Source organism: Seriola dumerili, unplaced genomic scaffold (assembly GCF_002260705.1).
Source record: "Seriola dumerili isolate Sdu_G_001 unplaced genomic scaffold, Sdu_1.0 BDQW01000068.1, whole genome shotgun sequence".
Classification (NCBI taxonomy): domain Eukaryota; kingdom Metazoa; phylum Chordata; class Actinopteri; order Carangiformes; family Carangidae; genus Seriola; species Seriola dumerili.
The window spans coordinates 2478409-2491607 of NW_019174323.1; the positions used below are offsets into that span (position 1 = coordinate 2478409).

Below are 13199 nucleotides of genomic sequence, written 5' to 3' on the forward strand. Positions count from 1 at the left end.
TCCCTTTCCTCTTCTTAAATTTATAGGTTTGAAATAAATCGTTCTCTTTTTATATATATTTACTCCCGTTAATAGTCTCACCAAAGTCTCCTTGCATAATGTGACAAGAGGAATCTTTCACAACACATGGGGTGGTTCCCAGTGACCTTTTCACCTCGAAATACCTCCAGGGGCTCTAAACATGACAACAAACTCCAGGGAGCCAGGTCTCACCCTTGGTTTGTTACCCAAATTCTGCTTGGATACAGCTGACACATGTCACAGAAATTCATTTGTATTTTACATGATTCAAGTTAAAAGCTTTCTGATAGAACGGCCACATTTGTACTTTTAAAACGAGCCAAGTTGATAATTCACCATCTCTTTGCTCATCCTGGCTTCACCTTTAGCCAAACGTTTGCCGGACCTGGCCACCATAGTTCCATCTGATGCTAAAGGGGCAGCAGTTTCAATATTTGCACTGGGTGTTGGGTTTGCGCACACACAGTTTCTGCCCCAGCAGCACTGGCCTGTTGGTGCCCTTCTTCCTAAAGCTGAGGTTCACACAGAGTTCAGGCACAAATGAATGCGGAGTCAATCTGTCAAGTCACCAGAGTGGCTCAGAGGAGTGAACTCCAGGCCTCTCATGCTTTAGACTTTTTTTCTTTTCTTTTTTTTTTTTTGCAGGTATTGCTTTTAATATTTAGACTTCATACGGTTATAAGCCATTTAGCCAGTGTTGTAGTTTGTGCGAACTTTAAATAGTTTTAGGCCTCTGGAAAACATGTTTCAAGGAAATGGAAATCAGCAATCATTTGAAATATATCTGCATGAGTATGCAGTTCTCTCACAACTATATTAAAAATTAATACACTTCCACGAATAGAAGTTACAGTTGAAATACCATACGGCCCATTACTGTAAATTAGAAAAGGGCTAAGAGGTTTGTTGTCATGCATTTCTTTACAAGCCCAAAGCTTCCCCCTTCAGATGAGTCACAAGGCCAAGGACTGGGGAGGCGACAATCGATATGGCGAATAGTGACAGATTCAACAACAAAAAAAGGGGACGGTGCAGAAAACAAGTGTGGGACTTCATTCCAGAGGTGTGATCCCTGCCATCTCTGTAGGTAATACCTCAGTGCTCCCAGTGGGCTCTCCATCTGGAGGTGTCAGAGTCTGTGCTGCAGCCAACACCACAGAGACAGATGTTCAGCCGGGGGAGAGGAGGAGGATGTTTTTCACCTTCGGATCAGCGCAGCCCTCTCTGCCTTCTGCTGGAAAATGTAGGGCAAGGAGAGAGGAGAGGAGCACAACACGGTTAATGAACACAAAAGGGGACGAGAGGGAAGATCCTACACAGGCACAAAAATAATCAAAAACCCTGCGGCACGAACACCTGACTGCACAATCATCAGGACTATTAATATACACAGCAGCCAGCTTCTTTCTCCCTCTGATATCTTCCACATCTTTACCCCCCCCACCCCCCCTGTCCCCCGCACTTTGTTTGAGGTCAACCCAGTGCTGTTTGTACCCCATGCTGTTTGCAGTTGTTGCAGGCTCTTTTACAAGTCTATTGCAAGGCTCACTTCCTTGGTTTTCTACCAGTTCCTCTGTCGCATGTCACTCTGCAGGGTCCCAGGGCTTCAAAGGAAAACTAGATACAGTATTCATGGGATAACGGGGGGTTGGTCATCTAAGAGACACCACAGAGGAGTCATTTTTATTGGCAGATATCAAACACAGCTACAGTATTTAGGTTAACACCATTTTTCTGTCACACACAGACACACTCTAGTATGTTGACAAGACGCAGAGATAAATGGAGCTGTGCAGGAGCATCTGATGATGAAATGTTAGAGAAATATTGACAATCTTCTATTATATTTATAAAGTGCAATATATCAGACTTTATTAAAGATAGAACAATTAAGTCCTTGACTTATTCCCGTCATTGTTCCTGATGTTTTTTACAGTCCACCGACCTTCATTAAGACCGAGACAGGCGTACAGCGTCTGACCAAAGAAATACTATACTGCAAACTAAGAACTAACAACTGGAATCACAAAAAGAGGACAGTTCATTAGAGCTGCAAGGATTAGACGACTAATTAATTAGTCAAATCGATAGAAAATTAATGAGAAGCAATTTTGATGATTCATTTTAAAGCAAAAAATGCCAAATAGTTGCTTCTTAAATGTGAAGATTTAATGCTTTTCTTTGTCAGACATGACAGCAAAGTGAGGATTTTAGGGATTTGGGCCGTTGGTCGGACAAAATAAGATACTTTAGGGCATTAACTTGGGATGTGGGAAATTATTAAAGCCATTATTCTGCAGACCCAACATCTATTGCATGTCTGTCCTCCCTGGAAGAGGGATTCCTGCTCTGGTGCTCTTTCTGAGGTTTCTTCCATTGTTTTCCCCATTAATGTTTCTTTTTTGGGAGTTTTTCCTTGTACAAATCACGGGGCATTTTATGGACAAGATGAATACTTGGCTGCAATCAAGGAGATAATCTGCAGATTAATCGATAATGAAAATAATGTTTAGCTGCAACCCAACTAACCATCATCCTAGAAAACAAAACCTAATGGTTGCAAGATATTGTTCAAGGTGCAAACGTGAATGGGTTAAAAGCTAAAACATACGACAGTGCATTAAGGTATCCATACATTCCATATTATTAATCATTTGAAGGAAAATTACACTTTTTTTTAAGCACTTCTAAAGAAGGTGACAAAGTGTTGGAGGTTAAAAGAAACAAAAGAAATCGTAAACAGTCACATATGTGGTTTTTATCCTGTAGATTTTTGCCAATGTTGAGAGACAGGTTCATCATTTTTCAAGCCAGGTGTGTCTGTGTGAACATTAAAACTGTGCTAAAATATATTCCAAAGTTGGTCTGAAGTGAAATGGCAGCTTCAGCAGTCTGAGGTAATCAAATCAACTGGGTTTCCTCCAAAATTAAAGTCTTTTTTAACACAAAATATATTCTTTCTTTCTTCTTTCTCCCCTGACAGTGTTTACTTGCTGAGCTGCGGTGGAGGGATAAGAGGGAATTTTGTAATAAAAATTCTGCATCTTTGGACGATATCCATGTGATTTGTCTAAATCTGTCCGCTGGAGCCTCTTATTAGCTTTAGTTAAACATTAGGATATGTTTTTACAGAAAACGAGGACTGTAGATTGTCTCCCTCATCACTTATAGTGGAAGTGACTGGAAGTTCATTATGAAAGGATCTTTTAACGGCCCCACTATGAACAAGAGGAATGATTACAGTGACCAAAAACTGATTCATTGCACACATGGGCACCTGAGTATTGTTTTTAAAGACAGACTTGAGAAATTGCAAATCTATTCTTTAATTTAATTTCCACAATTTGTCCGCTGTTATTGTTCAGTGAAGCCTTGATAAGAAATGCTGCCTAGTTATGAATGGCACTCTTTCTTCTTCCTTTGTTATGGCACTGAGGCTCTTTTTCTCTGTTTAGCCCAGCCTGGGAGATTCTTGACAACCATCCCCCATCCGAGTCAGGCTCTACTGGATCTGGAAGCGGCAGCCGACCTGAAGCCCCAGCCTCCTGGGTCCCCCTGCGACTGCATCCTTTCCCCACTCCATCAGCATAGTAACTGAGAGAGACAAGTGACTTGGCCAGGGTTAACGTCTTAATACTCCCCGGGATTGCCTCCAGGATCCAAATGGCTACCCCTAATAGTTTTCCTCCTCCGTGTGCCTGTCAGACCGCCATGACTATATGGCGTAAGAAAAACAAGACTAGCTGAGAGGCAGAGTAACGAAGCAGCACAATGAAATAATGAGGGGTGGTGAGGAAGAATAGAGCACCCATGAAAGGTTTGGTGTAAAGATGCAGGTCTGAAGCGATGCTCGCTGCCTAGACAATGATGTGCCCCTGCCTGCATACTTTGCATGGAGAGCCTGCACACTTGAAATTAAACCAGCTCCTTCCTTTGGAGCCCAGGAGGGGGAAACCAGAACTCAATCAGTGTCACGTCACATGGTTCAAAGCGGCCAATTCGATGCTGCCAGGAGGTTGAGAAATGCAAGGTGACAGTTCATTTTACCAGTGACAGTGTGTCGGTCTCGCTTGCTGGTTCCCCAGTCAATTCCCAGCGAGCAGTGAAGGTTGAGTGTTGCTGGAGACAGACAGCAGCGCCCCCCCCCGCCGCTGCCTCCTCCTCCTCCTCCTCCTCCTCTCCTCACCACCACCGCTCTCTCATCGACCCTGCTCTGCTTTGTATTCCAATTAACTGGACAGAGGGAGAGGCAGCAGTGTGCAGGATCACAAGCTCAGGCAGACACATTCTTCTGGCGTCCTTCCAGTCTCTCAATCCCACTACTATCAATAGTGCCGCACTTCCCTTTTCCCTTCCCTTTCCCTTCCTTTTCCTCTCTCCTCAGCTCATGACAAGGGCCAGTTGTTCCAGGGGGATAATTCATAGATTCTTCTTTAACTACTGCCCCTAGGGACAATGTCTTGGTAATGAAAAATAGGTCCCTCTCATACATTCATATATCACATGTAATAGAGGCATGCAATCACTCAGTCGAGTCAACGCGCTGCTAGCTGTAACTGCTATCCTTAACAGACACCTCAAATAATGCTGAATTAATATTTTGAAATGGCTCATATATCCTAACATAATACAATTTGAATGATTTTCTATTCAATGCTCTCAGGGCTAACATTGATTTGAGTACAAGCTGAGGTAACCCCCCCTTCTGGAGTCAGTCAATGTGAGGCTGAGTGAAGGTTGTAGATTTAGCGCAACACATTTGCTCTTCTGTCTTTTGTGTCCTCAATCTATCATCACTTTTTACCTCGCCGCCACCAAGGGCCCCCTACACTGATGTATGTTTGAGCAACGGGTGGGTTGAGAATACAATGATTCTGAGGAAATCTGAAAAGTAAACTACCTCTTTTTTTTTTTTTTTATCTCCTTGAGCAACACAAACATTTACAAACAGAGCCTTAACAATCAGGTCAAACACTTTTTTTTTTTTTTTTTTCTTTCTTCTCTTTTTTCCTCAAATCAAGGGTTTGAAGGTTTGAATTTGCTGCAACTTGTTTAAATTAAGGCACCAACTTGAGATATTTGCTAATGGAAACTGTGACAGCTGTTCTTACAGGGTGATTTATGCCAAAGGCTTAAAACAAATGGTAAATATAATCTGCAACCTGAGCCTCTCTTATTCTCTTAGGATTTTTACAGAAATTTGGAAATTAAAAACTAACTTTGACCAAAAACACTTCCTTTTCTAAAACAAAGGTAAAGACAAATAAAGCCTGAAAAACAGGAAGACATGCATCGGTGCTTCACTATTTGTCCTTCTGCACTGTGAGAGTCCCTGCATATCTTGAGAATGCAATGTGCTCTGTGTGTGTGTGTGTGTGTTTGTGTGTGTGTGTGTGTGTGTAGGACAGGATACACACACTCAAACACACACCCTCCACGCCCTGAGGATCCTCCTGACTCTCTCTCCTGGCTCTATCAGATCAGAGAGACCCGCTGTCCCTCCCCACACCGCAATGCAAATGAAAAGGAATGCGCTGATAAAAGGCCAGATCCTAGAGATGAGAGGGGCAGAAGTAGGACAGAAGCAGCGAATACTAAAGGGGGGGGGGGGCCTCTTGGGGAGATGAGAGGTGGCAGAGGAGTCAGTGTTGGTAGTAGTGGGAGATCATAGCCTTGCTCCCCCTCAGCGGCGTTTGATACAGGGCTTTTGTCGCTCTTTCACCGCTGCATTGTTGGGTGGTGTAATCCCCGTCGGATTACAAAAGGCTTCCCTTTTCATATGGGGCTGGCCCAGCAGGCAGGTGGCTGGGGCTCTGTGGAGCTGTCAAGGGGAGGGAACCTCTTTTCCAGGGGAGGGGACCCCAGTTCCTCTTACCTTCACAGGGGCTTTTTGCTGGGAGGCCAGTCAGGCGCAGGTCAATGTGGGGACAATTCTGACATGAGATTCAACTCGCCCTGACCCCGTGGCTTCCTGTAGAGAAGTGACAGGGAAGGAGACCATCATGAGACATGATAATGATTAAAATCTGATTGTTATGTTTTATTTTATTTTATAGTAAAAATCGCCAAATATTTTGGTAATCAGTGAATTTTTTAATCTTTTTTTTAAGCAAAAATGCCAAATATGTAATGGTTTCAGCTTCTCTTCTTCTTCTTTTTAGATTTTATGCTGTTGGTCAAAAAAACAAGACATTATCACTGTTTTCTGATGTTTTATAGACCAAACAATTAATCAAACATCAGTTCACACAAGAATCACACAATTTTTCATTGCAGCAACTAGAAAATATCTCAAGTTTCTTGTTTTCTGTTTTACATGTATTTGGAATATCGGAATAAAATCTATTTAAAAAAAAATTAAACCCTGTATGAAAATCGTAAATGCAACCAGCCTTTTATTTCATAACAATTTAGATATGGTTCAAAATGTTACATTTCTGTTAACATACTAAGGCCTGTCTGTGAAATGACAGTTAATGTGTGTGTGTCTGTGTGATGTTGCCTAGAATCATCTCATGAGCTTGAATACACATTGCATATTTTAACATGTCAGACAAATATAACGTAAGGCCAACACAGCTCCGATTGATATCTGGTGTATTCTGTTGATGTGAGCTGTGTCTGATTGAGCTTTGGTTACTTAATGGCTTTCCTTGTAGTGTTTCAGTAATCCAGGATCAATAAGGCGATAGAGAAGCCCACCACTATTTCTGTTAGTATTACTACATCTACCACTGCCTCCTCTACACATGTCAATTGTGTATATAAAAGCCCAGCCCAAGCCAAGGCTGTTCACCCTCTGCTGGTAATATAAACCGTTCATCCATGCCCTGTCAGATATAGTGAGGGACCAATTTAGTGATGCTGCATTCATGTGTTGTCAGAAATATCCTAATTACTTTTTCAGCTTAAATCAAAGACCCATCAAAGTGGTGAATAACCCAATTTAAACAGTAAAAGTGAGAATTTTTGATACCCAATTTAACAAGATGTGCGATTGAGGGTGAAGATAATGTTTAACCATATGAAAATCTGATTTAGTAATTGATGTATGTGCTTGATAAAACATAATTTATGATACTTATTTTCTTATCTTTAAACACAAGGCAGCTTTATATCACTAGATTTCAGTTCCCATTATGTTATTATTTCAAACGAAACATCACATTAAATGCACTACAACTTTGATTTACTGTATCACATCTTGAGTACTTGAAGGCAGCATCTGCACAAAATACTTAACATAACATAACTAGCTTTGCTGTAAAACCCAGGTAACATAACTCTAATTTACCATTTTACAACATCATTAACCGCGAGGGAGATTGTGAGTACTTGAACGCAGCGCCCACACAGAAGTTAAGCAGGCAAAAACGTAGCCAGTGCAAAATATGATAAAAACAGTTTAGTACACCAATTTCTATATTCATTGTAAAAGTTGTGGAAAAGCATAGTACGCGTACGATAAAAATAAAAACACATTAAAAATCGAATTTCTACCGTGTTTGTAAAAACATCAGTTGATCTCCGATTTACGATTTTACAACTTCATGAACCAAGAGGGAGATTGTGAGTGCTGACGCACAAGTTGTGGGAAAACATTAGCGGCATCTAGGTCAGTGTACAATCAAATAAAACCACTTTTAAAACGAATTTACTCAAGTATCAGGACGTTAGGTGGTAAATAGACGAACTTACTCAGAAATACTGTTGGTAGAGGAGAGATGTTGAACAACTAGCTAATTAAGCTAGCTAATTTACGGTCTCTAACTACAACAGCTCATGCTAAGTGGTTGACAGGTTCAGGTAAGCACAGCATTTACTTTCAGAAAAACTTAAAGAAACGTCGCGGAATAGGAAGTGGTAGAGATATTTACTAGAGAATAATGGCTTCAAGTCACTATATCTGGGCTAACGAACAGCCATGCTAACAGCTCTGCTCTCCCACCAACAGGTGGAGCGACGCCATGTTTTCCCTCTTCTTCTTTTGGTTTGTCTGGCGATTAGCAAACCATGGCCTCCATGTTTAAAGGTAAAGGACCGTTTTCACCAGGTGAGCCGATGACCAATGACGCAGGGATAATAAACAAAAAGGTGGGTAAAATATGACCTTAAGATAATTAGCAAACAAACAAAACAAAACCCATACTTTTCAGAAAAAGTACACATTTGTTATGTTGACATTAATCAATATGAGTGAAAATTTCAGGGCTTGTATTTGGGAAAATGTGTGTAAATTGCTTTGATTGAGTCTTTAGTGGAATAAACACTAAAGACTGTGTTGACAAATGATTACATGCTTGGAAAGCTAGATCCAACCCATAAACAGGATGTTATTTGTTTCACTACAAAACTAGGTCAGTACTTCACACACCATTCAATGGTGTTTTAGTCTTCCCAGTGGAGTTTACTGCTCAGTTTGACTAAATACTGCTTTCCACAGGATTTTCAGCTAAATAAATCCTGGTAAGGCTTTATTTTATGGTCCTTAAATTCAAATAGTCTCTTAAGAAATTTCCTAGAAATAACCATATAATTTGGTACTAGTTATAGGTAAAGTGATCATTTGGTGTACTTCCAGTTATTTCGAAATGCTAAGTTAGCACAACCTTGAGACATTTATTCAGAGGACAGCGAGTGAGCAAGTCAAATGTGTCTACAAACAAACATAATTCAGCATAAATGAAAAATAAAGTTTTCTGTAACAAATTAATAAAAATGGAGCAAGTGTTTCAAGTTGTTCATTTTGTGATTCACCACAAACACTTGCATGTATTTAAAATTTGTTTGTTTTTTTTGCTTCCACAAACATTGTGACACTTGATTAAAGGGGTCCGTTTTTCTAGACTCCAGAGCTGCTAAAAGTAGCCAGTGTGCAGGATCACAGCCCCCACACAAGCCTGCTTTGTGGCATTGTTATTATGTACAGAAGGGATTTTCTCGGTGTCAGTCAAATCTTGTCACTAGCCTCGTCTAAGAAACCAGGGTGCAGAGGAAGTTGTCATCTGTGCACCTGCTCCACCCCATTTTGTGCAAATCTAGATGCATGCACGGAAGTTGGGTTTCAGAGCAAAAGGACACAGGTGGCTAGATGTTGTGGCAGTGTGTGTGTGTGTATGAGTTTGTATGACAGGCCTTTGTTTCTGTCATGGAGCTGTAACAGTATGACAGAGGTTAGGTGTGTATAGGCTGCCCTGTGGTATAAAAAGCAAAGTGTGACGGAGCAGAAAAAGTTTGAAAAGTCAGCCAACCAAAGTGTCTCGAGTTGGACAGGTGAAAGTCAGGGATGGGGACAATCCCGAACGACATTAGAAGACTTTTGGACGGTAATACGTTTATTTTTATTGTTATAATGCTTGTTTTAAACGGTACAGTTTTATCTTTAAATCCTTATGCAACTATGAAAATATTGTGTAAGCAGACATGCTTATCACAACAACATTAACTCTAAAATGTACAATTTTTTACTGTTTGTATTGTTTGGACTGTTACTTAAGTTGAACAAACAAAAGCAAACATTATAACCTTAAAAAACATCACATTTCTCTACCCTTGTAATAAACTGTAAATGGTGGCACCATGGTATTAGCTAGATTTGCATGAACTGCCGTGCCAGCAAACACGGCTTTTGAAAGAACATTTGCATACGTCAGTACATTTACGTGTTATGTGGGTGAGCACATAAAGAAATTGAATCAGATAAGTGATGAGGGCCAGCCTGTTTTGCCTACAGTATCATGAACATAGATTGGTAATGTTACTCTGACTTTAAAACCAGTTTATAGTTCAGCGCCACGATGAAAGAAAATGTTGATCGCAACTGCTTACGTTCTACTAATATGTGAAAAAGTAATGTCTTTGCATTTGTCCTTGAGAAGTCAAACTACACAGAGACAGAGAAGCATTGTGGTGGTAAAATTATAAGCAGCTTAGATATTTCAGTTGCCAGTTGCCAGAGTAGAAACAACCAACCAGTTAAAAACGGGCTAGGATCTTTGAAATACTATATTTTCATTAATTTGCATCAATGAGACTTAACTGTGAGTTTTCATTTGAATGATATGCACAGTACATTAAGCTATACTGTTTGTAGAGGGGAAGCACTGACCTGAGATCTGGATCAAGTCCAAAACCCTGTGGATTAACTTAAATCAAATATATGAACAAATTAGAATGGCTCTCAGTAGAGGGTACACCTCCACCAAGGCCAAAAAAGACATACCTTCAATTGTTAAGAAAAGTGATAAGAAAATTCCTGGATCTGCCCCTTTAACCAGATCTGCACCAAAATGTAATGGGGTCTTCTTTGGCCTATCCCCCATCCCTCCACCAAGTTTAGGGCAAATCAGTTCAGTACTTTTTGCGTAATCCTGCTGACAAGCTAACAAACCACATAACCTTGGTGGAGGTAATAAAACAAGATGTGATGAAAACTGCGAGGTTGTTGGAACACACTATATTGTACATGTGTTCATGTTGTTGTGTCCATCTCCTTTATAAGGATAAAATGGTCTCACAACTTGTTTCCAAGATAAAATAACTCACAGCAGTTCTCAAACTTTTCAGACATTTATTTTGGAACTTTATACTGAAAGGTCATATTATGTTGTTGCCATCAGAACTGGCAAATAAGACAGTGTGATGTGCAACACCGAAGTGTGATATTTTATCTAAGTAAATAATTCGAGGAGGTTTTGAGCTTTGTCTTCCACACTAAACTCGATCACATATTTGTGTGTCAGGAACAGTTTAAATGCTTCATGTCCTTTCTTTAGCTTGTGACCCTGTTACCTGAAAGTCCTTTTAAAAAAAAAAGCTCACCATGAATTCTATGCTTTCAATGTTTTCTCTTTCCTCAGACTGTGAGGTGTTTATAACAGACATCCTTCAAAATGAAGACCTCAGTGAGCTTGCTCAAGAGTCACGGAAAGTCTTACTGAATAACTTCAGGGTTGTCCATGGAAGGTACGATTTTTACCTCTAGAAGCAGCGTTTAAATTGTTGTTGAGTGAGAGACACGGAAAGCTGCTTTACTTGTAATTTCATGACACCATTATCTAACTTTTGCTTTTAATATCACACAAGAACCTTAATTGTTGCTGCAATTGCTTTAAACACAGTTTGCTAAATTACATTTGAAGGAACTCATTTAGTCTAATGGTGTCACCTTCAAGACTTCATTTCTTATTGCTATTAAAAGTTTAAAGCTCTCATAGAATAATCTTTTCTGATCAGGGTAATTTAATCCTAATCTTATTGTGATTTAATTTCCAAGCATGAGGACGAGTCTACGAACCCAAAGAACTGAAACTCTTGTATGAAGTGCACTAGTTTACTCCGGAAACGAACAGCTCCACTAGTGTTGCCTGCACTAGGTGATAAGAGAGTCATGCTCTTGTACAGAAAACCTGTGGTTTTGTGGCGTTCAGAACAGGAAACAATTACTAAATTTTAGAAACAACACTGGAGTTGAGTTGTCTGAAAAAATAAAAGCAAAGAGAAATTGAGTGCAACAGATTTTAATTTAAGCTTGTTTTGATTTTTACAGAAACCCTCAGGAGTTTCCCAACCCATGTAAGTAAACAATCTTTATCAAAGTACTTTATAAACACTGGCTGCACTCAGTTGTTTCTTTTGTGTGTTATGTGCGTAGATTACACTCTCTGGTTCATCATGCACTACTGAAAGTCCTTTTAAGTTTTTTTAAAAATTTTTTTCTACTTTACTCACTCACATTTGCGTTATCTCTGTTTCACACATATACACATCACACATATACACATTTTCACATACACAGACTCAGCGGATGAAGACGGTTCTGATGACAACCGCAGCTCCAGTCTGGGTCGCTCTGCCCCATCTGACGACGCCTCAGTAGCCTCTGACTACCAGGATGATGGAGGCCCTGAGTGTAAGTTAACAACAGTCCTGATTCTGATTCTGATTCTGTGTGTGTGTGTGTGTGTGTGTGTGTGTGTGTGTGTGTGTGAGAGAGAGAGAGAGAGATCTGTTTGCGCAGTGCACTTCTAAATGTGGGTGTCTCTGCATGGCAAAGCAGCACTAATGGATTTTTCTTCACAACATTAGTTGGGGAAAATAATTTTGAATTTGAGCAGCAGACATTGGCCCAGATTACATGTAACTTTCAGCTCATACCATCTAGTTTAACCAAGGACAATAGGGTGAACTTTTAACCCTAGTAATGACACATATATGCCTATTATTATCTTTGTGAACATGTGTTTCCACTGAATGGCTACAGTGTGCGGGGAATTCGGCATCGACAAAGTGAAAGGTAAAAAGGAGGAGTCAGTGTCACAAGAGACAATGTGGTGGTTCTCTAAGAGAACCAAACAAGTGCCGTTTTAACACTCGATCCTTAACATCCTCCCTGACACACCTACACTTCGCCACAGGAAGCGCAGGCAGACTTCTTTTTGCTGTATATTGTCTCTCACCTAATTAATTTGAGAAACTATACCACATCTGTGAAATTTCCCCTCTCCGCTGGCTTCCTACCTCTTGGCCTGACTCCGGTGACATCATTGACTCCTCCTCCCTCTCTTCTGCCTCCTAGCCAGTGTTCAGGTAGGCCATCCTGGCTGGAGAAAGGGGGCTGGTGGTTCACAAAGGCCTGAACGGTGACCTAGAGCTCCCTCCAGTGGCAGATCTTCTGCTCCTGGTCTGTATCCTTGAGCTGTATGTGTGGACTGTGGGAGGCATGGAAGCGGCCCACACAGAGAGGAGGCTTTGTAGCTGCAGGCTAATGCAGTGATTGATTGACCCCAAGCCCCTCTATTCTTTCACAACCGGGTTTGAAATACAACACTGTACCTGAGGGGCCATGTGGGCTCTATCCCTCTCTCCCTTTATCAATCTTTCTCTCTATCTTCCTTTCTCGGAGTTGCCCTCCCTCCCATTCAGACTTTGTATTTCTGACTCTATGCGCCAGCTAATAGCCCTTGACGTGACATGCTGCAGGTGGGCATTACTGAATCTGCCGCCTCAGGTGCCAATCTCTACCCTGCACTCTTTTTCAGCTCCTTTCCCAAGGTAAAGCCTGAATCATGTGGAATTTCCCAATCAGAAAAAAATAATATGGCACGGCAATCGCTTTGTGATACCGGTAGTTAATGCCAGCTGGATGTAGTCAAAAATGATCCCCTTATTTGGAAACG

General features: G+C 40.8%; 1 protein-coding gene across 1 annotated transcript in view; it reads left to right on the forward strand.

The window, feature by feature from the left end:
- Positions 1-9102: 9102 nt before the first annotated feature.
- Positions 9103-13199, forward strand: part of skap1 (src kinase associated phosphoprotein 1) — a 30674-nt gene continuing 26577 nt past the window's right edge. The window contains exons 1-4 of the mRNA XM_022742566.1: positions 9103-9347; positions 10881-10986; positions 11570-11595; positions 11819-11932. Coding sequence (XP_022598287.1) covers positions 9308-9347; positions 10881-10986; positions 11570-11595; positions 11819-11932 — 286 coding nt within the window. The 5' untranslated portion in view covers positions 9103-9307. The remainder of the gene's footprint in view (positions 9348-10880; positions 10987-11569; positions 11596-11818; positions 11933-13199) is intronic.